This window comes from Lipotes vexillifer, unplaced genomic scaffold, assembly GCF_000442215.2.
Source record: "Lipotes vexillifer unplaced genomic scaffold, Lipotes_vexillifer_v1.1 scaffold217, whole genome shotgun sequence".
Classification (NCBI taxonomy): Eukaryota; Metazoa; Chordata; class Mammalia; order Artiodactyla; family Lipotidae; genus Lipotes; species Lipotes vexillifer.
The window spans coordinates 7,780,590-7,803,949 of NW_006788200.1; the positions used below are offsets into that span (position 1 = coordinate 7,780,590).

General features: G+C 43.5%; 1 protein-coding gene across 1 annotated transcript in view; it reads right to left on the reverse strand.

Moving 5' to 3' along the window:
* Positions 1–17,864, reverse strand: part of NRG2 (neuregulin 2) — a 185,963-nt gene extending 168,099 nt beyond the window's left edge. The window contains exon 1 of the mRNA XM_007461505.1: positions 17,168–17,864. Within this exon, the coding sequence (XP_007461567.1) occupies positions 17,168–17,864 (697 nt within the window). The remainder of the gene's footprint in view (positions 1–17,167) is intronic.
* Between the last annotated feature and the right edge of the window lie 5,496 nt (positions 17,865–23,360).

Consider the following 23,360-nt stretch of genomic DNA (forward strand, 5'->3'; position numbering starts at 1 on the left):
GCACTGCAACGAAGAGTAGACCCCACTTGCCACAACTAGAGAAAAGTCCACACGCAGCAACAAAGACCCAATGCAGCCATGAATAAATAAATAAATAAACTTATTTTTTTAAAAAAGAGTCCAATGTATGCAGCACTATTTACAATACCCAGGACATTGAACCAACCTAAATGTCCATCGACAGATGAATGGATAAAGAAGATGTGGCACATATATACAATGGAATATTACTCAGCCATAAAAAGAAATGAAACTGAGTTATTTGTAGTGAGGTGGATGGACCTAGAGTCTGTCATACAGAGTGAAGTAAGTCAGAAAGAGAAAAACAAATACCGTATGCTAACGCATATATATGGAATCTAAAAAAAGACAAAAAATGGTACTGATGAACCTAGTTGCACGGCAGGAATAAAGATGTAGACATAGAGAATGGACTTGAGGACACAGGGTGGAAGGGGGAAGCTGGGGCGAAGTGAGAGTAGCACGGACATATATACACTACTGGATGTAAAATAGTTAGCTAGCAGGAAGCAGTGGCATAGCACAGGGAGATCAGCTCGGTGCTTTGTGACTACCTAGAGGGGTGGAATAGGGAGGACGGGAGGGAGGCTCAAGAGGGAGGGGATATGGGGACGTATGTATGCATATGGCTGATTCACTTTGGTGTACAACAGAAACTAACACAGTATTGGGAAGCAATTATACTCCAATAAGGATCTATTAAAAAAAAAAAAAGAGTCCAATGTAGCACTTTGTAACTAAACCAGCCTTCCCATTTTCATCTAAAGTGGCAGCCTCAATTTACCACTTTCATACCTCTACCAGCATATTGCATACCTAGGCCAATCTCCTTTCATGCACCAGATGCTTATTCCCAGTTTCCAGTTCTAATCCCAAGGTAAAATCCATTCTCTCAAGTCACCAAGCAGCTATTAGTCAGTAACTTATATAAGGCACCAAAAAATAAGTGAGATACATCCTTTGCTACAGTTCCATCTTGCACTCAAGAAGCTCTCCATCTGGAGGACCATACACACATACCCTGCTTCCCCAACCAATTACACTAAGTGGTAGGATAGACCATTATGATTACAGAAGAGTTATGAACTGCTACAGAAACATGCCATGGTCCATTTGGACTGAGGGGATCAGAAAAAGCGCTGAGGAGAAGTGAGATCTGAGCTGAGCCTTGAAGGATCAGGAGGTTAGCAACTGACAGAGAAGGAAATGAAAACACACCAGAAAACAGAATGTGCAAAAATGCTATGGAAGAAAAATGTAAAACGTGTTTGAAATGTTCAAAACACTACATTTTGGCTATAGCAAACAGTAAGTGTGGAAAAGCAGGCTAAAGGCTTAACGGCAGGTGGGTGTCGATTGTGGAAGGCCTCGCATGTTATGTGAAGGAGTTTTCACTCTATTCTACAGATAATAAAAACCTATTGAAGATTTCTGGGTTGGGCAGAGAGAATTACTTTTAGAAAGCTGATGCCACCAATAGACGACAGATGGAAGAGAGCAGAGACTCTGAAAATTGGGGATTCCATTTAGCAGCCACCATGGCAGCCTAAGTGAGATATAAGTACCCAACTAGAGCCTCATGAATGAAAAGAATTAGATTGAAGGTACCTGCAATAGTCAAAATTGTCATCACTTCACAATGTACTATATACAGGGGATGGAGGTGAGAAAGGAACCAAAGATGGTTTTGAGGTTTCTAACGGCTTGGAAGAGTAGATGGTTTGTTATCTAGGATGGGAGTGTCCTAGGCAGAATAGGATATGGCAAGGAGACTATAATGAGCTTAATTTGAGACACTGTGAATTGTATCCTTTGTTAAGACCTCAGAAAGATCAAAGGCAATGCCTTTGACTTGCCTCCAGGCCCTTTCCATTAAAGAATAGTGATTCCTTTAGCCTGAAGAATAGTGTCCACAGCAACCCCACAGGGAGCTCAAGGTAGAGAACAGCTTATCTTGATAAGATTTGTAGGTATGGCTTTTGTCTAATGTAGGGAACCTTGATAAGATTCATAGGCAAACCACAGATTTTTAAAAAGAAATATAGTAGCAGCAACACCATCAGTTTGGACTAAGAGGGACCAAACAGTGCAAAATGAAAAGAAGCTTTTGGGCCCCCAAACATCTACAAGTAGGAATCAGGCTGAGTGCACTGTACAAAATTTTTACTTTTTATATATTATGATGTTTTGATATCTTAAAAAACCATTTCTGGCTGGGGAGGGACTGCCTCTCCCAGGGCTAGCCAATTCTTAGAAACAGCAAAGGACTCAGCCAGGAGAAGGCCTTTGATGTGCAAACTAACCAATCCAGAGCCATGTCTCCTCTATCTGCCCTTTAATCATCCCAGGGCCAGGTACCAGGCAACCAGGAACCACCCCTATAACTTAGAGCCCATCAAAATTATTCAAACTAGCCAACCCTAAACTGTTCACCCTGCCCTGCCTTCCCCCCCCCCAAGGACACCCCAATAAAGGTTTCCACCTAATGTTTCCCCTTTCCAGTCTTCTGCCACCTGACCAAAACCTGGTACTTCCCTGTGTTCCTGTGTGGCAGGCATCTCTAGGACCAATGAATATAGTTAGCACGTTTTTTTGTGTGCCTCTCCTGTATCTCCTCCTCTTGTGGCCATACTTGACTAGACATCACCTAAAAGAATACAGAACTGAGAACACCGCTTAGCTGCAAACATAGGCTACATTTTTTGGAAAAGAAAGGATAATTAGAAGGCAAAACCATGAGCCCATAGGGTAAAACCAAGAGCAGTGGAGAATCATTCCCAGGCAATAGGACTGAGCCCTACTCATATGCCAGGCCAGATTTCAGAACTGCTATGGACTAGGACTGCTAGTTCCCCTCTTTCTAAATGGGAACATCTACCCCAGATAGAAGACTAAGAAGACATAAAAACTAAATGTGATGTGGGGGAATTCCCTGGCGGTCCAGTGGTTAGGACTTCGTGCTTTCACTGCCGTGGGCCCAGGTTCAATCCCTGATCAGTGAACTAAGATCCCATAAGCCGCTCAGTGCGGCCAAAAAAAGAAAAAAAAACCAATGTGATGTGGGATCCTAGACTGGATCCTGGACCAGGAAAAGGCCATTAATAAGACAATTGGGAAATTTTGAATAAGGTCTATATAGATCAGTTAATACTATTTTATCAATACTATTAATTTCCTGGTTTTGATAATTTTACATAGTTGTCTAATTTGGGGAAGTTGGGGAAAGAGGATTCTTTGTACTATTTTTGCAACTTTCTTATAGATCAATTTATTTTAAATTTCAAAATTTTAAGTAAAAAATAATAAAGTCATTTTACAATGTTCAAGTATTACCAGCTTTTAAAAGGGGGCATTGGGCTTCCCTGGTGGCGCAGTGGTTGAGAGTCCACCTGCCGATGCAGGGGACACGGGTTCGTGCCCCGGTCCGGGAAGATCCCACATGCCGCGGAGCGGCTGGGATCCTGGGTCCTCGCTTGTTTAATCATAGCCAATAAACCATGCTGTGTTTCCGTCTAATTGAAAAAAAAAAAAGGGGGGGGGGGGCCTCTATAGCAGTTGTCCTATGTCTATTCCAGCATTGTATGGGGGGTGGGGGGTGGGGGGTGGGGGAGGTGAAGGGCAGACGACTTGTCTCTTTCACTGACAGCCTTCAGGTCAAGAGGAACAGCATTTGAGTTGCTGTCCCCAAGGAACCGCATGAGAGGGCCCTCATTTGTACCCAGACCTAATTTAGATGATGAAACCCTGGCTCTTGAGCCTGAGCCTGAGGCCATATAGATGAGACTTTTTGGAGGGAGGAGGGTCTTGGGTGAGGATGAGTGTATTTTTTTTTTAATAAGTAAGTATACATTGGAATTTGAATGCAATGACCAGGATGAGTGTATTTTTCATGTGCAAGGAATGTAAATAATTTGTGACCAGAGGGCAGACTATAATTGTTTCAAAACATTTCCACAGATTCTTTGACAATCCATCCATTGAGAGGTAGAGTCTAATTCTGCTCCATTTGCATCCAGTCAAGCCTTAGTAACTCTCTTCTGAGAAACAGAACGTGGTGGAAGTGATGCTAGTGACTTCTGAGGTTAGATCATAAAAGACAATACAGCTTTTGCCTGGCGCTCTCTTATGCTCACTCATGGACCTTGCCACCATGTTGTGAGGAAACCCAGGCAAGGTCGGTCTCTGGCCCTCAGTCCCAGCTAAGCTCCCAGATAAGAAGCAGCCAGCATCAAATGCTAGACACGTCAGAGAGGAAACTTAGAAATGACCCAGGGCTTCCCTGGTGGCGCAGTGGTTGAGGGTCCGCCTGCCGATGCAGGGGACATGGGTTCGTGCCCCGGTCCGGGAGGATCCCACATGCCGCGGAGCGGCTGGGCCCGTGAGCCATGGCTGCTGAGCCTGCACATCCGGAGCCTGTGCTCTGCAGCGGAACAGGCCACAACAGTGAGAGGCCCGCATACCGCAAAAAAAAAAAAAAAAAAAAGAAATGACCCAGTCTCATCCACTGTTCGACTGCTCAGCTACCATCTGGCCAAAAACTACATAAGAGATACTAAACCTCCTAGCTGAGCCCAGTCAATCTCCAAACTGTGAGCGATAATAACATACAATGATTGCTATTTGAAGCCACTATATTTTGGGGTGGTTTGTTATGCTGCAATGGATAACTGAAACAACGTGCCATCAGCAGTTGGAAACTGGGACTCAGAAAAATTAAGGGACTTTTCCCAAGTTCACATAGCTAGTAAGGAAGAGTCAGGATTTTAATATCAGTCTGAATCCAAAGCCATTCTCTTTCAACTAACAATAGACGTGACAATAATAGTAATTGCAGCTAGTCTGCATTGAATGTTTTCTACAAGCAGGCACTGTTCTAAGCACTTTACAAGGAGTAACTCACTGAATCCTTATCACAATGCTATGAGGTAGGTATTATAATTAGCCCCATTTTACAGTTGAGGAACCTGAGACACAAAATGGTCAATTTGCCCAAGGTTATACAGCTAATAAGTCATAGAACCAAGATTCACTCTTCAAAGTTGGCTCCAGAGCATGCAGCCTTAACCACTATGCTATGTAGAGTTGAAAATTCAAAACAGATTATGTAAGTTGAGAAGAGAACCAAGGACAATCCGTTAAAAACTGTACCCTTTACAAGAGGCTGAAAAGAAGGGCCAGTGATGGAAGGACCTGAGAAGGAAGCGGGAGGGGAAAGAACCAAACACTATATCTACAACATACTGGAGGAACTCATGGCAGGATCCACAAAGCAGCTTCAGTCTTTAAGGTTGAACAGGTCAACTGCAAGCCAACCATGACCTCTGCCCCAAACTCACAGTTGTCAGTAACAAACTCTTTCAAAGAAAGGAATCTTTGAACCATAGAATGGAGAGTAACATCCATTGGATTACCCCCGACTCACGTAGACAGAGCAGCACTACTGGCCTTTTCTACTCTTCCTCTTTCAAGGGCAATGCTCACCCCTACTCTGGAATTATGAAGCTGCTACTTAACTTCAGAGATGAGAAAAGTAAACTCTTATACTTCCTTTAAAAAATATAGTTCGTGGGACTTCCCTGGTGGTGCAGTGGTTAAGAATCCTCCTGCCGATTCAGGGGACACAGGTTCGAGCCCTGGTCCGGGAATATCCCACATGCCATGGAGCAACGAAGCCTGTGCACCACACCTACTGAAGCCTGTGCACCTAGAGCCCGTGCTCCACAACAAAAGAAGCCACCACAATGAGAGGCCTGTGCACCACAACGAAGAGTAGCTCTTGCTCGCCCCAACTAGAGAAAGCCCGTGAGCAGCAACGAAGACCCAACACAGCCAAAAATAAATAAAACTTAAAAATATATATATGGTTCGTGACCTTGGCCCAATGAAGACCATCAAACCCACTGGGACCCTTTATCAATTTGATGTTTTCTTTTAGACACAGCACTAAAATTTCAAGTGATCCCTTCACAGAACTAATCTTAAACCAATGCCTTTAATTCCTACTTCTGTACAACAAGCTCTGGGCCTAGTGCAGACCCTTCACCAGAGGCCCTGAGGCTGTGACACCACACAGAAGAAGCACAAAGCCCACATTATGTGTGGGCAAAGGTAGAAGCTGGGGTAAAATCGGCAGAGGTGACAACAGTATTCCCAAGGGAACCAGTCTCAGCTCCAGCTCCCATTTGCCCTCTGTTAGCTGAGTGCATACCACGCACAGTGGAAACCTACTCAGATGATTTACATACTGAGAAACAAAGACAGGCAACTCCCAAACTGGGGGCCACCCATGTGCCTCCCTTCAACCTACAAATTAGATTCTTTCCCAGCAGCAAGGAGTTTCTCTCAGAGGTGGTGATGTCTTGTTCTGCCCAGAGTATACTACCTGGCTCCACATCCAGTGGAGCCTGGCCCAGTATTGGCCAGAATCACTTGGGCCGAGCCCCAGAGGTGCCATCTGAAAGGGATTACTGTCAGTACTTGGCCAGGACAATTTAATGCACGTGTTACTAAAAGGCCAGTGAATGTTACTAGCCTTTTTGGAGAAAGCATTTCCTCTTGAAAAGGAGACCTAGAAATAGGTCTCCTAGAAAGGAGAAGTTTTCTTGGGAAAACCCCATATTTTGTCTAAAAGAACCAGACCTGAGAAAAGTTTAGCCCAGTTTGTTGGATATAGTCCCACCCACGTAGGTACCTATCTCTCACCTTGTTCCTGTTTTCCCACTAGGTTCATCAGACCTAAAGTCCAAGGAAGGATTGGGAACTTTGTACTAGAAATTTCTGGAAACTTCTCTGGTTCTTGGGAACAGGGGCTGAGGGATGGCTGTTACATTTATGACATAAGCAAGTATGACAGCAGGCCTAAGTAGAAAGGTAGGAGCTAGATGGGATAAGGTGGGAGGGGTGGAGCCCCAAGTAAGAGGGTCTCAGAAGAGAAACCCACCTGAACAGATTGTGAAAAGGAAACCATCTAAGAGTGAGCAGTCAGACGGGCTGCCTTTGGAAACCGCAGTGTCCTTTGAAAAAAAATCTTCACCTGTGGGCTTTGGTTTCATTCTGTGACAAGTGAGTCATGTCGTGGTCTGAGTCTTCTTTCTTCCTTTTAAAAACATTCTTCTTTTTATTATTATGTTTCTCTGAAATTCAATCAACCAATGACAATGTCGGGAAAGTCGCACTGTATGCAGCCCTGCTGTTATTTTATTTCTCACTCAGAGACAGGAATTCAGACACAACAGATCACCTACTTAATCTACCTGTTCCGTCCTGACTGGTAAATAAACTCTCTTCTCTAAAGCCATATAAAGTTACTTACTCCAGAGCAGAGCCATCAATTGGGTTGTGCTTGTGAAATTCATTACTGGCCTAAGCAACATGGTGAAGTGCTGTACTGAGATTTTATGTATGGCCACAGGCACCAGTGAAAGGAACTCTGACTCGCTGAAGCTGAGGGCCACAGCCTTCTGCAAGGTGATGACTAGGGGCGCTTAGAAGCCCTAGGCTTGAAGAGAGCTCCCTCTGGAGAGGCCCCTCCCATCCCCACCCAATAATTCAGCCAAGGAGACATGGCAGAAAAATGCCTCATTTCAAGGCAATGACAAAAGAATGAACATACTAAAAGAGAGATGTGAAGAAATATTGGGTTTCTACTCCCTACCCTTTCAGAAGAAAAGAATGATCTAACAACCAGTACTACCTTCCAGAAGGCCCCAAGCTGCCTATAGGCAAAAAGGTACAACCACTCCTAATTTGTGATCTCAGCTTACTACAGAAGATGCCTGGTCATACCTCTTACGTCTTTAAGGTATTCAGCCTGAAGCGTGAACAGGCCAGAGTAAGAGAGTCCAACTGACCATTCCAGTGAGAAACCAGAATGGGGAATAACCAAAAAGCTTGCATGGCAAGTGAAAATGGAGAATTTTGCAAAATGAGAACTAACTAAAAGATAGGAATGAAACACAAGCCAAAATATTGACATGTATGAGGTAAACCACCTAGAGATAATTCTAAAACTCAAGAACAGAAAATTACTTGCAAGAAAATGAAGAAACTATGGACTATCAAGAAAAAAAAAAAAAAAAAAAAAAAAAACCTGAAACATAACTGAGAAGCAAAATTCTGCCCTTTATCGAAATGTCTGAAGACATTTTCTATGGTTGGTCTAGTCCTTAAGCCTGAGCTGTCATTTGAGGAATCTCGAAATTTGTCTAGGACAAAGTGGTCTTTATAAAGAGAAAGCAAAGGTCTCACTTTTCCCTTACTTGGCAATAGCCAGTAGTCAAATATTTACTGAAACATATTTTAAGTTTCAGGCCCCAAAGATCTTACAATCAGGTGAAGGAGCTAAGACACTGACCCATCAAAAGATAATTAACAGTGCATGGCATTAAATGATGTGTCATATAAGTGATACAGGCCATAAATACTAAAAGTCTAAGAACAAGAAAAAACAATACTTCCTAAGGTCAGGGATGTGTGGCCAGTCCAGGATCTGAGGGGTAATAATACCCAACAAATATTTAGAGGAATGACTCAAAGCAGAGTCTTTGTCTTACAAACATTTAAGGAGCAAAGTTTCATACTTCCAATGGGTACCACACATCAATTAATTAATTAAAATTAAACCCCACAAATTCCCAAAATGCCACCTGTTACATGCCCATACCTGTACCCCTCTGACCCTGGGCAGCCACCAGACCCATCCCAACCCAGTGCAGAAACAAGGAAAGAGTATGAATGATTCAGTGTGAATCCACCCCCAACTCTGGAAACCCCCAAATCAAAGCAGGATGAGTCAGGGACCTTCTTTCTTTGAAAGAGAAAAGGATGCTTTCAGCCATTTTCCAGTGACTTTCAGCAACTCCTCCTAACAACAATACAATGTAAGATAAGACCTGCCGAAGTAAAAAAGCAGACCTGGCAGGACTCCAGAATGTGGACCCTTGGTTGACCCCACAAGCATGATGAAATTTTGAAATGGTCATTTTGAAGTTTGAGTCTTAGTCCTCCCATTTGTGAAACAGAGAAAAGCAGTTTCCATCTGTGGGCTTCTCAAAAAATTGACTAAAACAGACCCATGGACACATCAAGATTTGCAGCCTACTTGGGACCTCTATAGGACCAGCATTCATACCCTGGACTCACATGGGCTTCCCTACAATTAGACCGCACACATAATACAGGTTTCAGTAAAAATTTCTCCCCTTGTCTGCCTCCAGTCCTCCAGAACTTAATATTTTCACTTACTAGTCTTGCTGCTCACATTGGTCTAAGTTAATAAGATTTTGTTAATAACACTTATTGAGCAGGTGCTGTATTAATTATTTTACATGCATTATCTCATTTAATGCTCATAGCAATCCTATTAAGTGCTATCACTATCCCCATTTATAGGAAACTAAGATACAGAAAGTAATTTGCCCAACATCACCCAGTTAGAAAATGTAGAAAATGGTTTCCAAACCCAGGTTCATCTGGCTGTAGAGCACAAACTTTTAGTCATTACACTATATTTAGCAGGCTTTTTTTTTTTTTAAGGAAGAGCATCTATGAAAAACCTTCGGTTAACATCATACTTAATAGTGAAAGTCTAAATGCTTTCCCCCAAGGATGCTCATTCTCACTACTCTTATTCAACATTGTACTTGGCAGTTCCAGCCAGTGGAATAAGGCAAGAAAAAAATAAAAGCAAACAGATTAGAAAGGAAAAAGTAAAAATGTCTTTATTTTCACAGACAATACAGTCATGTACATAGGAAAAAAATCCTTAAGAAATCTACCCCCAAAAACGTTACTGAAATGAATAAGTGAATAACTAATACAGGATACAAAGTCAATATTTTAACAATTATCTTTCTATATACTAGCAATGAATAAGCGGAAAACAAAATTAAACAAAAATACCATTTACAAAAGCATCCAGAAAACAAGAAGTACTAAGGAATAAATTTAACAAAATATGTGACCCCTTCACTGAAAACTACAACACGTTATTGAGCTGCTTTTAACTGAAGCCTGCAAATACGACTTACATAATTACAAATAAACTCATCAGTCTAGCACTCAAGATGGGTGGGAATATCATCCTAATTTACCCCTCTAGGACCTTTGCCCATTTGCTCCTTTCATCCTGGTTATTTTGTATACTACAAACATGCCCCTCCGCTACTAAGAATGCTGCTCTGTCTGCATGGAATTGATTTAATCAATCAGTTCATCTCTCTCTATCCCTAAACCACCTCTACCTCTTCTATCTCTGACTATTAGAATCCCATCTCAAACTGCTTCTCCAAGAAACTTTCTTTAATCCTCTAACCAGATCTTTCTTTCTTTTATGATTCTTCCCCTCCTCCCAAAAGCACTATGTTGGTATATCTTATGGCATTGGTCACACTCTAGATTGAATTACTGTTATATCTTTGTACTTCTAGATTGTAAGCTCCTTGGTGACAGGGACTGTCTGATGCAATTCCCCTAAAGTACCTAGTTCTTTACACAGAGCACATTTGTTGAAGCAAACATTTGAAAGACGGAAATGAAAGAAAGCTCTTTTAGTAATACAGCCTCTGGGATACCAAATTGCATCACTGTCCCAATGAAATTAATGATGTCCTGACTTTCCCATGGTTGGACCAGGTATTTAGCCATGTGGTAACCTTCCTTTTATTTAATTCTGAGGAATATTAGTTCAGCTTGGCTTCTGTTAGTTGGACCAATAACAAGATCAAGACCAAGTAAAACATCCCAGCCTAAAGGACAAAGACAGATCCTCAGTCTGTATAAACAGACGAGGGAGGGAAGGAGGAGGGGGAAGCCAATGTCCTAAGCACAAAGCAGGAAATCATTGAAGGAAAAAAAGAACCATTAAAGATTCTGCTTCCTAAGAGAGAATAAAAAGTAACCTGAACATCACATCTTGGGGGTCTGTGTTGCTAGTAGAATAAGGAAACTCCCTAGGATACCTGTGCCTCTGCTACTCTGGAAACATCTGCAAGGGCAAATGGAATGTTAACTACCTCCAGCCCCACCCCAGGAGGCAAGCAGCACAATCAGGTTCTGAGCTGAGGCACAGAGAAGAGCTAGAGGCTCTGTCCCAGAGAAGGTCCCTGGAGAGGCTATTTGGATCTCACTGCATGTACAAAGCAGGAAGGGAATGTTACTGTAAAATGGAGCTTGCATGCCACACTCTGCCAACAGCAACTGGCCAGAGCAAGAAAGCTCCTTAACTCAACCTCACTTCATAATTATCAAAAACATCACAGCTGGTTAGCAGCAAATGATCTCAGTCAAATGTGGAATCTCTATCTTTCGACCCCAGATTGGCAAAAGCTTCCCAGCTCTTTGCCTGGGTACAGCATGTCCTCTTTCATGTCATCCTAAAGCCTTTTAATCATCCTCCAGGTTTGCTTCAGTTCCTACAGGCTTGCTTGAAACATTACTCACCAAGATTCATTTGTGTGTACTGTTGTTTTTAAAGGAGTCTACTTGAACTTCACATAAGACAGTCATTTTTTCAAACGTCATAATTTAGCACGTCCACTGCTCAATTCATCTACTTTCCTCAGTTTTCTAAAGAGCTCCCTATATCACCTCTTGAAATTCATAAACTGGGTTTATCTCTATGTACAAATTCCAATAAGTAAGTGGGGAGAGTTAATTCATGGGAAACAAGTAAGACAAAAATCCCCATTTCACACACATCCATCCAAACTCAAAATCTGGAGGGAAATTTCTTTTACCTTTGATGTAAATTATACTAACAACGCTTCAGACCCTGAAAAGAAAGACCCAAGAACAAGTGTCAAAGACTGCACAGGGGAAACTTCATTGATAGTGAGATCATTCCTTTTTCAAGTCAATGTTCAAAATTGCCATATGCCACTAAACCAACAGGCTTTAGAGGGTTAAGACGTCCCACTGTTTAGATTTGCATATTTGCTTTACCCTACTTATCGAAATGGAAATTCCTCGATCCTCTGAAATTTTAACACTACGTTCAAATCAGTTACCTTAAACATACTTCAAAATAGTATTCAAGTGGCTAATTCCCCCTGGAGTCATACCAGCTATACATGAATATGATCAAAATCAACCTCTTCATCAGCAACTGGGGTCTTTGGTTTCTATATGAGAATCAAAGCAATCATGCACTGTGGAGTTTTCTCTTCCCATATATGGGATCATGTGATTTCCCACATGGATGCTATTGTGAGATTACCTACCAAGAGTATAAACAGTGGGAACTGCTGTATGGGCAGAGCTGCAGCCCTAAAGCTCAGTGACAAACCTTCGGATCTCTCCTTTGAGCACCCCAATTAAGACTCACAAAATTCACTGCCATAGAAAACTTCTTAACGGCAAAGTATCTGAAAAATAAGTTGGTATTTTTATTCCTCACTCTAGGGTTATATTTGTAAGGTAGGATATTGGTTAAGATCTTGGATTAGGTTTAAAATATATATATATATATATATATATATATATATATACTACTCGGGAAGAATTTACCATAATATTGGCTTAATGGCAAAATTAACATTCTCCATCTGTTAAGAAAAAAATAAGATTACTTTGAAAAACATTTTGCTTTTAGAGAAATACACATTTCAAGAATATGTTATAATTGCCTAAGAGCTGGGTAGCTGAGGACAGGGGTAAGAAGAAGACTTTTCACCGTATATTTTTATGTGCTTTCTAAGTTCTGAACCATATGAAAGTGTTACATATTCAAAAATATAAATACAACTTTATAAAGGAAAAAAATTAATGACATATTTGCTATTAGGAAATGAAATTAAAATGTCCTAGATAGGGATTTCCCTGGTGGCGCAGTGGTTAAGAATCCACCTACCAACGCAGGGGACACGGGTTCCAGCCCTGGTCCGGGAAGATCCCACATGTCCCGGAGGAACTAAGCCCATGCGCCGCAACTACTGAGCCTGCGCTCTAGAGCCCACGAGCCACAACTACTGCAGCCCGCGCACCTAGAGCCCGTCCGTGCTCCGCAGCAAGAGAAGCCACTGCAATGAGAAGCCCGAACACCGCAACTTAGAGTAGCCCTCGCTCGCCGCAACTAGAGAAAGCCCGCGCAGCAACGAAGACCCAACGTAGCCAAAAAAAAAAAAAAAAAGTCCTGGATAATAAAAGATGGTTAAGAGCCTTGGGACCAAGAAGAAGTTAGTCACCTAGCTAGTTAATATAACACCCTCTCTAGCTCCCAAACCTTTTGTTAATTCAAGTTGATAGTTATTTTTGTTTAAACATGGGCGGGGTGGGGGTGGGGGGGTGATAACCTGCCTTCCAAAAAAAAAAAAAAAGAGGGTCTTCTTCAACAAGACCTAGATTCTCAAATCCCATTAACACTAATCAGCACAATGATTAAGCACATTGTGGTTAAGTACTCTAGTTGATTATGACTCCTTCAGAAAAAAAGGTTCCCATAGCGACAGGTAAGGGCTATCATCAAACTCAGCTTTTCAGCACAGGACTTGATGCCACAGATAGGAGAGTTAAGATTGTTTTAGTATTAATCTGGAGGCTTGCTTTTTGAACTTCACTTGACTTCATCCATTCAAAAGACACTTATGAGAATCCCTCTGAAAGCCACCGGCAGTACCAAACATTGAAGTGCAGGAGAGCTAGGAGAAAGACCTCAAAGATAAGATATGGTTCCTGCCCCCAAGAATCCCAGTCTGCTGAGGAAAGCAGCCACTGAAAGAAATAATGACATTGTGATGGTAATTCTACCCCTAAATCTATAATCAAGCCTGTCCTCACCACTAGGACTGGTCAGTTTCTAATCTAGTTTCACTTTCCCATCTTCAAGCTGCAGCACAGCTGGGTTTCCAGCTGGCTGGGGAAGAAAAGATTCTTTAAATAAACAGCACTTTAAAAATATGCAGTCGCTTTTGCTATACTGAATTTTGTGAACCACCTTGCTCTAATATGTGAATCTGGTTGCCACGTTAATTTAAAACTATCCTAAAGAACATAAAGTCGCCCAGGAATACACCTTTTCTAGCTTTAACAACAAAGTACACTATACGTTGGAAGAAAAAGGCAAATCATAAAGTCCCAAAGGAAGAATGATCTTTCTTTAAAAAAAAAAAAGATATCTATTGCATCTATTCAATAAGGAAACAATTTAAAAAAGCATACACATATAGGAAAGCAAATGATAGAGTGTGACTAAACCAAAATATATGCAACCATCATTAAAAATGTAGGACTATTTGCAGAACAGGATGCTTTCATAGCATTGTACAGAGTTGCTAGTCCCTGAGAGTCCTCTTTTTCCTGTTCTTTCCTCAGAAGGCACAGAAAACACCTCCATATATGTAATCTGAGAAATGCAAAGATTTTACTCCACTCTTTACCACCAGAGGTAGTAATTTGGGATGAATGATACACATTAGATCTATAAAAATGCCCCTCTGGCAGATATTGCTATTCCAGAAGGACTTAACAGGCTACACGTCAACATTTCATAGTTGTGGTAAAATTAGCCATTTATGAAGACCTTTATCTCTCTGAATGGTACCTTATCCCAAAGTCCTGGCCCACCAAAACACAGCTTTCTGGACAATCTCCCTAGGAACCATACCTCTCAGAGCCCAGACAGGCTCACAGCTGAAAATGGCTAAATAAAGTAACAATTTAACCACAGTTGCTCAATATAATGGCCATGATGACAGTTTCCAGGTGCCAGTTTCCCTATTTTGCAATGGGCAGATCCGCTCCAAGGAGAAAATGTTCCCAGTGACCCTGTGGCCCAGACGGCTTTTTTTAGAGATAGAAAACAGAAAATGAATTTGTTAGTTATATCCTGCTGAGCACAAGGAAGGTGTTGTGGTTAGTTAGGAAGATTTGTTTCCTTATTTAACATACCATTACTAGTGCATGTTTTCTTCAACCACATTGTAGAAAATAAGAAAATGTAGTTTATGCTCTTCTGTCATATTATCACCAGTTCCACAAGTTTCCTCTCACAAAAATGTCCTTTAATTTCTAATCCCCTTAGATAAAGCCCCCAAACTGACTTGTACCTATATACTATCAACTCAAAGCAAAAATTTTTGCACTCTAAAATGTTTACTCCCATACACTTTCCTGCCCCTTGATAATTTGTGATGTATGAGGGCCCTCTCGTTAGCAGTGATTGCAGTCCTAAATTTATCTTTTTGAGAACTATATTGCACATGCTATGTTCATAATATGAGATGACCACAACCTAAAAGCAGACTATATTTCTGAACCCCAGATCTTTCATGATCTCCACATTCAACTATTAAGCTATTAAACACTCACTAAAACAAACAAGGTAGAATTGATGGAGGGAGGAGGAAAGGAGGAGGAAGACAGGGGATGATGACCATTGGGGCTCAGTGGACCAGACAAGGGATTATGTGGCAATGTGCACGATGCACATTCAGGAGCAACTCACTGAAAACCAAAACAGAAATTGTCCTTGGATAAGGTTCAATAAATGTTTTTACTATCTATTTCCCACTGCACAATACAGTTCCACAGCTCCCCAAGGGATCTCAGACAAAATGCTTAACACAATAAAAAATTAGAAATTCTTAACTGGTCTCAATTTGTCATCATCAAACATTTCAGAGCATAAAACCAACATTAAAGAGCAGTCAACAATATTCCTCAGAACAATGTCAGAGAGATAAACTGCTTTATCACCAAAGTTTCTTTCTTCTTATTAAGACACTGCAAGAGTCTTCTGATTAAAGTGGTCACAGTTTAACATAATACCTAGATATACTCTCACCACTAAACTAAAATTCGTCTCCTGAAGGATGGGGTGGGGAGGGGGCGGCGGACGTGGGGTAGAAGGGAAGCTTTTGAAAGTCAAAGGCATTGATCTAGAAAGATGAGGGCAGCAAAACTTCCTACAAGCTGTTACACATTCTTTGCTACTCAAAGCCTATTTATACTACCCAGAATCACTTGGTAAACTAGTAAACACACCAACTTCTATGACAGACCAGGACATCTGTCACAATTCAGTGATTACACAGCTCAAAGTCACACTGCAAACACCAAATCCAGCCTTTGGGGATAAAATGAAACCCCAATATGAATAAGCACAAGACAAGCTAACATCAAACACTCCAGTCTGGGGACAATTTGGTTCGAAATATCTTACTGAGAAGTAAGTACTGGATTCAGGGACAAGAAAAAAAAGATCTTAAACTGACATTTCTTTGACTTTTGACATTGGAGACCTCCATTCCCAGCTGCACAGATCTACAGATTTCAGTGTTTTGTTTCTAATCACCTGCATTCCTGTTCAGCATCCAACATCATGAAGATGAGATATGCAGTCAACACATCCTGCTGGTGAGATGTCAGAGCTGAACTTACAGCATTCAGCAGAAGTTACTCTATTTTGCCGTCATCACAATCAACAGACCTAGGAAGATCTCCCAGAAACAGCCAAAAGAGGTGTCTGCTCACTAGTCGTGGAGGTTAAGAGAGGGCTGTGCTACCAGCTTAGAAAAGACAGGCAATCACGATGCAGAAAAAAACCCTGAGCCACATGGGGGACAGAAAACAGTAGCAGAAAAAGTCCCAACTCTGCCTGCGCCAGCGGTGTGGATGAGCTGACCGGGAGCCCAGGAGAGGAAGGAGGGGGCGGGGGCCATGATTCCCTAGGAGAACTTGTAAGCGGAGGCCTTCACAGCCTGGGAATCTGCCCAGCTGCTCCTGCAGACCCTGCCAGCCTGGGCAAGGCAGGCCCGTGGGAGCAGGGCGGGCAAGGCCTCCGAGGGTCACTCCTGACTCACTGAGCCTCGGGCCAGCAACACCAGGACCTCTCCGTTTTTCCTGCCGCTACTGGGCTATGATGGCAGCTTTCCAGCCCCACATGCCATACATCAGCCGCATATCCCTGCTGGCACAGGCCAGCGCGTCTCCCCGCCCCCACCCCTGGCACACTTTGAGCCTGATCCTCCTTCTCCCCAGGCCAACACCCTCACCCACCATGCCAAACGTCCTGCACAGGGGCGGCCCGACCCCCCAGCGGCCGGCCGGGGCGCTGCCAGGCCTGGGCACCTGCAGCACCTCCCGCCCCACCCCCATTCTCCACAGCTTCGCCCCTCCCCCCTTTCTCTAGCAGAGGGAGGGGGCGACTCACCGCAGTCAGTGCACAGGATCTTGCCCACCTCTTTCTTGAGGTTTTTGCCGTTGGTGTCAAGAGGGGCAAAGGCTGTCTTAAAGACTAAGGGCTGCTCCGTGGGCTCCAGGAAAAAGATGTAGCGCTGGTTCCTTTCGAGCGGCGCACAGGAGCCCACGCTGATCACCTGCTCGCGCTGCAGTCCCCCGCTCCGGAGCGGCCACTTGTCCAGCACCTTCACCAGTGCCACCCGACCCGAGGCGGGCGGCTCACGGGTGCTGTTGGAGCTGGAGCCGCCGGCCGGGGCCAGCCCCTGTACCTTGCCCTCCACCACCACGGGTGCCTTGTACGCCTGGTCCTGCACCGACTTGAGGCTAGGCGAGTAGCAGGCGAGCGACACACCGAAGAGCAGCATAGAGAAGCCGGGGGCCGGGTCGCGCCTCATGCCGCCGGCGGCTGCGGCTCGCGAGCGGGCGGCGGCTTTCCGGGCTGCGGGGCTGCGGGGCTGCGGCTGTTGCGACGGCCGCGGCTCTGGGGGCGCAGCGGGACGAGAGATGCCGCTGTTGCTGTCGCTGCTGCTGCTCCTGCTGCTGCTGCTGCTCTCGCCGCCGCTGCTGCTGCTGCTCCTCTCGCCGCCGCTGCTGCTGTCGCTGTAGCTGCTGCACCGAGCCTTCTCCAGTGGCGGCAGCGGCAGCGCTGAGCAGCAAACCTGCCGCATCTGGCCAGGCCATTTGGGGGGCTCCGCCGCTCCGCCGCCGCCGCCGCCTTGGGAGGGGAAACCAGAGCCCGCTGGAAAACCGGAAACAGCGTAACGTTAGCGCCTTATAGCCCTCCACCCGCAGCCCGGGGAGGCGGCCCAGCTAGGGCAGGGGGCAGGCGGCAAGCGGGCCGCTATGCGCAGCGCGGAGGCGCGCAGCGCTCCCACCCCGCGCGCCAGGACCTGGAGGTGGATGCGGAGGATGGGACGTCCGCCCACTTGCTCTCTCGCGCCCCCTCTACCCCCGAACCGAGTGGGGAGCGCGGCTTCTGCAGGGGAAGCTTGGGACTGCACTGCTTTAGTGCCTGGCTTCAGGGCCCGCAGGGACGCGGGAGGAATTGTGCTACCCTTTGCTCTTGGGACTTATGGGCACGACAGTGGGGTAGTGCGTGAGCAGAGGGCGGAGTAGAGATAACAGATTCTGGCACCGTCCTATGAAGGGGGAAGTGGGACACAGGCTGTGCCCTGCCTTTGGACATCGGCTGTAGGAGCCAAGGAGGTTGTCACGGCCCGGGTGACTGGCCAGCCTCCTGCCTCCTGGGGTTGTATATCCCCTTCCCTGGGAGGACCCTAGAGGCCAGCCCTTAATCGGGCCCACGTGCTTGGCCCTGCCACCGCCAGGTGAGCGCTGGAGATTCGAGTTAAGGTGGGGGAGGATCCCAGCCCCGTCATTTGGGGGAGAATTGGGGCTACGTGGAGTCTTGCCTCGGCGTTGAGGACACCTAACCCCAGGTGGTGGTTGAGAGAGGGTCCAGTCCCCAGGTCTCTGGGCTTTCTCCAGAAGCCAGGCGGGACCAGGTTACACGGTATACAACCTCATCTTCTTTTAAAAAAGCCTCTTCCTAAAGGACGTGGGGGCTTCTTGGGAGCCAACCTAAGAGCCAGAGCCGGTCAGGGCCAGAGCTGCCCCACAGGAAATGGTTTCTTTTTAAAAGTGTGCTGCTTGCAAAGAGGCAGGAGAGTTTGCTCCACTGAAGCCAGCATCTGATTTTAAAAAGCGAGTTAGGAATCCATTCTCCTTCTATCAATAAGGATACAGGGAGTTTTTAAGACCCAGCTTATATCCCTGAAGGATATGGAGCTCAGGAATTCCAGTGAGGTCTTGGAGAATCTTATCCCTGACTGGGGACTGCAGGAAACTGGCCCGAGGATGTCTGACTTGGCTAGGAATGCTATTCTGGAAAGGCAAGAGGGAGCTAGAGCTTTCCTCCTGGCTAAGAGACCCCCCCAAACATAACATATTCAAAGCCAACAGCATTATTTCTCCCACCCAACTCCAAATTCCATATAATCATTAATGGAACCGTTTTATACTTGGCCACCCAATCCAGCAAGTCCCTCAGTCTCATTTTATTCTCCCTCATCCAACCAACAACCAAGTCCTTTGCCACTTCTTTTTTTAAAAAAAAAATCCCCGATTTATCTAGCTCCTCTCCAACTCTGCATGAATACCCGAGGTCCAAGTGCTCCTCACCTCTCACCTGGACCACCACAAAGCCTTCTCACTAGTCTCCACACCTTTCACCTCATCACCCTCCTCCAGTCCTACCACTGCCAGAGTGATCTTTCTAAAAATAAAATATAAATATGATTTGGCCATGCCACTGCTCTCAGGAGTAAAGTCCAAACTCTTCAGCATGGCTCTTCACGGGCCCCCTCTACTTAGCCAACTCCATCCTCTGGGAGCCAAGCCCCAACCCTAGCAGTCCTCAGCACATCATACTGTTTCTTGCTGTGCTTCTGCACATGATGTCTCTTGTGTCCAGGAAGCCTCACCTCCCTCCGTCTTGTCCACCTGGAAAACTATTCTATCCCCAAGGCCTAGCTCAGCAGTAAACCTCATCCCTCCCTCCCTACATATGTACCACCATCCTCACCACCATACGCATACAAGATGGAATTAATTCCTTCCTCTTCCATGTTACCATGTGCCTCATACATATTACTGTTATGGCAAAGACCTATACTGTACTTCGAGCAGCTATTAATGGGTCTGCATTGGACCCATCAGACTAAGCACCTTAATGGCAGAGACTATGTCCTATTAGTCTTTAGATACCTACCCAAAGGAACAGCCAACACAGTGCCTGGCATAAAATAAGGATCTTCAAATCCTTAGTGAAAGAAGGAGGGTAGGAATTAAAGAATGGAAATCAGCTCTCTTAAAGGCATCAAGCCAATCTTGTTGGCCCCTTCAGTGTCTCCTTTTCCATTTTCATTGATCATAGCTTTAAGGAAGATCACTAACTCCACCCTCGCATTTTTCAATGGAAGAAACAATCCCAGGGAGGAAAAGGGAATTACTCAAGATCATACACAGCCAAGATTGTACTCGAGTCTTCTGTTTCTGAGACCAGGGTAGTGGCGAAGAGTTTGTGCTCTAGGGTCAAGCAGTACTGGGTTTTAAACCAATTTTGTAAGTTACTAATTTTGACTTGACTCTAGTTCCCTCTCTAGGGCTTAGCTTTCTCATTCATATAATGGAGATTATACTAGGGTCTACCTCATAAAATTGTTTTTTGCTCATTGTGTACTTAATTCAATAAACATCTGGTGGAATGGTTCCTCTGTGCCCAGCACCCAGGCATGGGACTGGTCACTGGATATACTGCAGTGAACCAAGCTGACACTGTCCCCGCTCCCAAAGCTCTTACTCCATTCGGGAGACAACAGTAAACAAATAGGTGAAATAGGACGAATAGGTAACTGTCTTGAAGGAAATAAACAGGATGAAATGATAGGAAATAATGGAAAGGGGAGAGGGTAGGTCTACTTGGATAAGGGAGGGTTTCTCTGAGGAGATAACATTTAAACTGGGATTAGAAGGATTTGAAGGATGTGGATTATGTGAGATAACAAGTATAAAGTGCTTAGAACAATGCCTGGTGTAAAGTAAGGGCCAAAATTAATGTTGAATGTTATTGATATTTTACTTATACCAGTGGTTCCTAATCTAAGAGCTGAGACTCTCTATGTGGTATGTAGTTATTGCACACTAGGATTTTCTGTATATTTAAAATGCAATGCATTCAGGGAGTTAGGGATCGACATGTACACACTGCCATATTTAAAATGGATAACCAACAAGGACCTACTGTATAGCACAGGGAACTCTGCTCAATGTTATATGGCAGACTGGATGGGAGGGGAGTTTGGGGGAGAATGGATACGTGTATATGCATGGCTGAGTTGCTTTGCTGTGCACCTGAAACTCACAACATGGTTAATCGACCATACTCCAATACAAAATAAAAAGGTTTTAAAAATGTAAAAAAAAAAAATGCAATGCAATTTTTCAATACTAGATGCCAGTGTGGTGAATAACAATACATATTCCATCTCTTTTTTTCACATATCCATTTTAAAGTATAACAAGACTTTGTTAAGTATGCACAAGAGTGCAACAAGGTGCAAGAAGAGTGGCAAGGTATGTTACCATTTTGTCTTTTGTTAAAGGATAAAAACATAAATATTCGTAGATCGTAGATTACCTTTGAAAGGACACAGCAGAAATGGAAACAATAGTAGGCTCTGGGGAAGGGAACTGGGTGGCGGAGGAATGTGCAAGAAGAATGCTTTTCATGGTGTTCCCTTTTGTACCTTGTGAATTTTTTTATCAAGTTCATATACTACCTATTCCCAACAATGTTTGAGAGAGGATCCTCTAATTTTTTTACTGATGCTGATTTTTTTTATCATGTATTTTCTCAATCAGGAGTGACCTAAAGTAGAACTATTATTATATGGGATTCCTTGAGATTTTTTAACTTTAAAATGAGATTCTGGTGCTAAAAAAGAGAATTATTCGGGAATTAAAAGGTTGGGAATTATTGCACTATAACTTTATCTTCTTTAGAATGCAAAGATAAGTTTTGAGATCCCAATTGTCCACTAGAATTCGTGCGGCCACAGAGGGTGGAGACTTAGGCAGAGATGTCTAAAAGGAAGAGAGGTCCTTGTCCAGATTTCCCCAAGGTGTGGTGTGTATGAAGATAAGCTTTACAGAATTAACATCAGCCATTTAGTAGAGAAGAGAGCCCAATTCTCTTCTGGCTTTTCCTTAGGGATCAAAGTGAATTGGTACACAGTCTCAGAAAATAAAGCTTGATATTCTGAACCTGCTAACTCTTCAGTGTAATTCAATAATTGATAGTCAAAATAATAATAGCTACCATATTTAAATGGCCTCTTGTGTGTCAGGAGTTTATATTTCCATGCCTCAACAACTTTGCATTTTACAAACTGAAGAGACTTATAGAGGTTTAGTAACTTGCCCAAGTGGCAGGCAGTGTTGGGATTCCCATTCAGGCTTGCTTTATGCACAACACCTTGTCTCTCTGAGGGGAAGGCGTCTTGCAGCCTCACTTTCATTGTCGTCTGAGAGGTCTCCAATCTCTCCAAAATACTTCCACCAATGTCAGACTATTTGAAATGTACAACACTGGCAAGCAAATGGTATAAGCATCATTTTACAAAAGATGAGGAAAACTGAGACTCTGAGAGAATTTGACTTTCGCAAGATCACAGAGCTACTGATAGGACCAGGGTTTCTCACAAACTCAAGCTCACATTTTGGGGGGTTTTTTGGTTTTCTTTTTTTTTTTCTGTCTTTTATTTATTTTTATTTTATTGATGTATAATTGATGAAATTGTCATATATTTAAAGTGTACAATATGATAATTGGATACATGTATACATTGTGAAAGGATTCCTACAATTAACTCATTAACATTATCTACCACCTTCTATACTCTGCCCCCTCTTTTTTTATGAGAACACTTAAGTTCTACTCTCTTAGCAAATTTCAGCTATACAATAGTTATCAACAACAGTCACCATGCTATACATTATATCCTAAGAGCATATTCATTTTATAACTGAAAGCATATACCCTTTCACCAACCTCTCCCCCTTCCCCCACTCCCCAGTCCCCAGGAGCCACCATTTTATTCTGTTTCTATGACTTTGTTTTTTTTTTTTTGATTTCACACATAAATGATACTATGCAGTATCTGTCTTTCTCTGGCTGACTTATTTCACTTAGCATAATACCCTCCGTGTTCATCCATGTTGTCACAAATGGCAGGATTTTCTTCTTTTTTTCAGGCTGAATAATATTCCATTATATATATATACCACATGTATGCATTCATCCATTGATCTTGTTGTTTCTGTAACTTGGCTACTATGAATAATGCTGCAATGAACATGGGGGTACAGATATCTCTTCAAGATAATGATTTTGTTTCCTGTGGATCAAACTAATACTTTTGAACAGAACCAGACAGAGAAATGGAAGGCAGACCTGTTCACTATACAGGCTCCCCACATGCTTGTGAAAAAACTTGTTCATGGTAGCAGTGGGCTGTGTCACTACATAATAATCACTGAGAACAAAAACAGAAGTAGACAGAATGGTATAGACATACTGAATTCAAGATAGAACACCCACATGA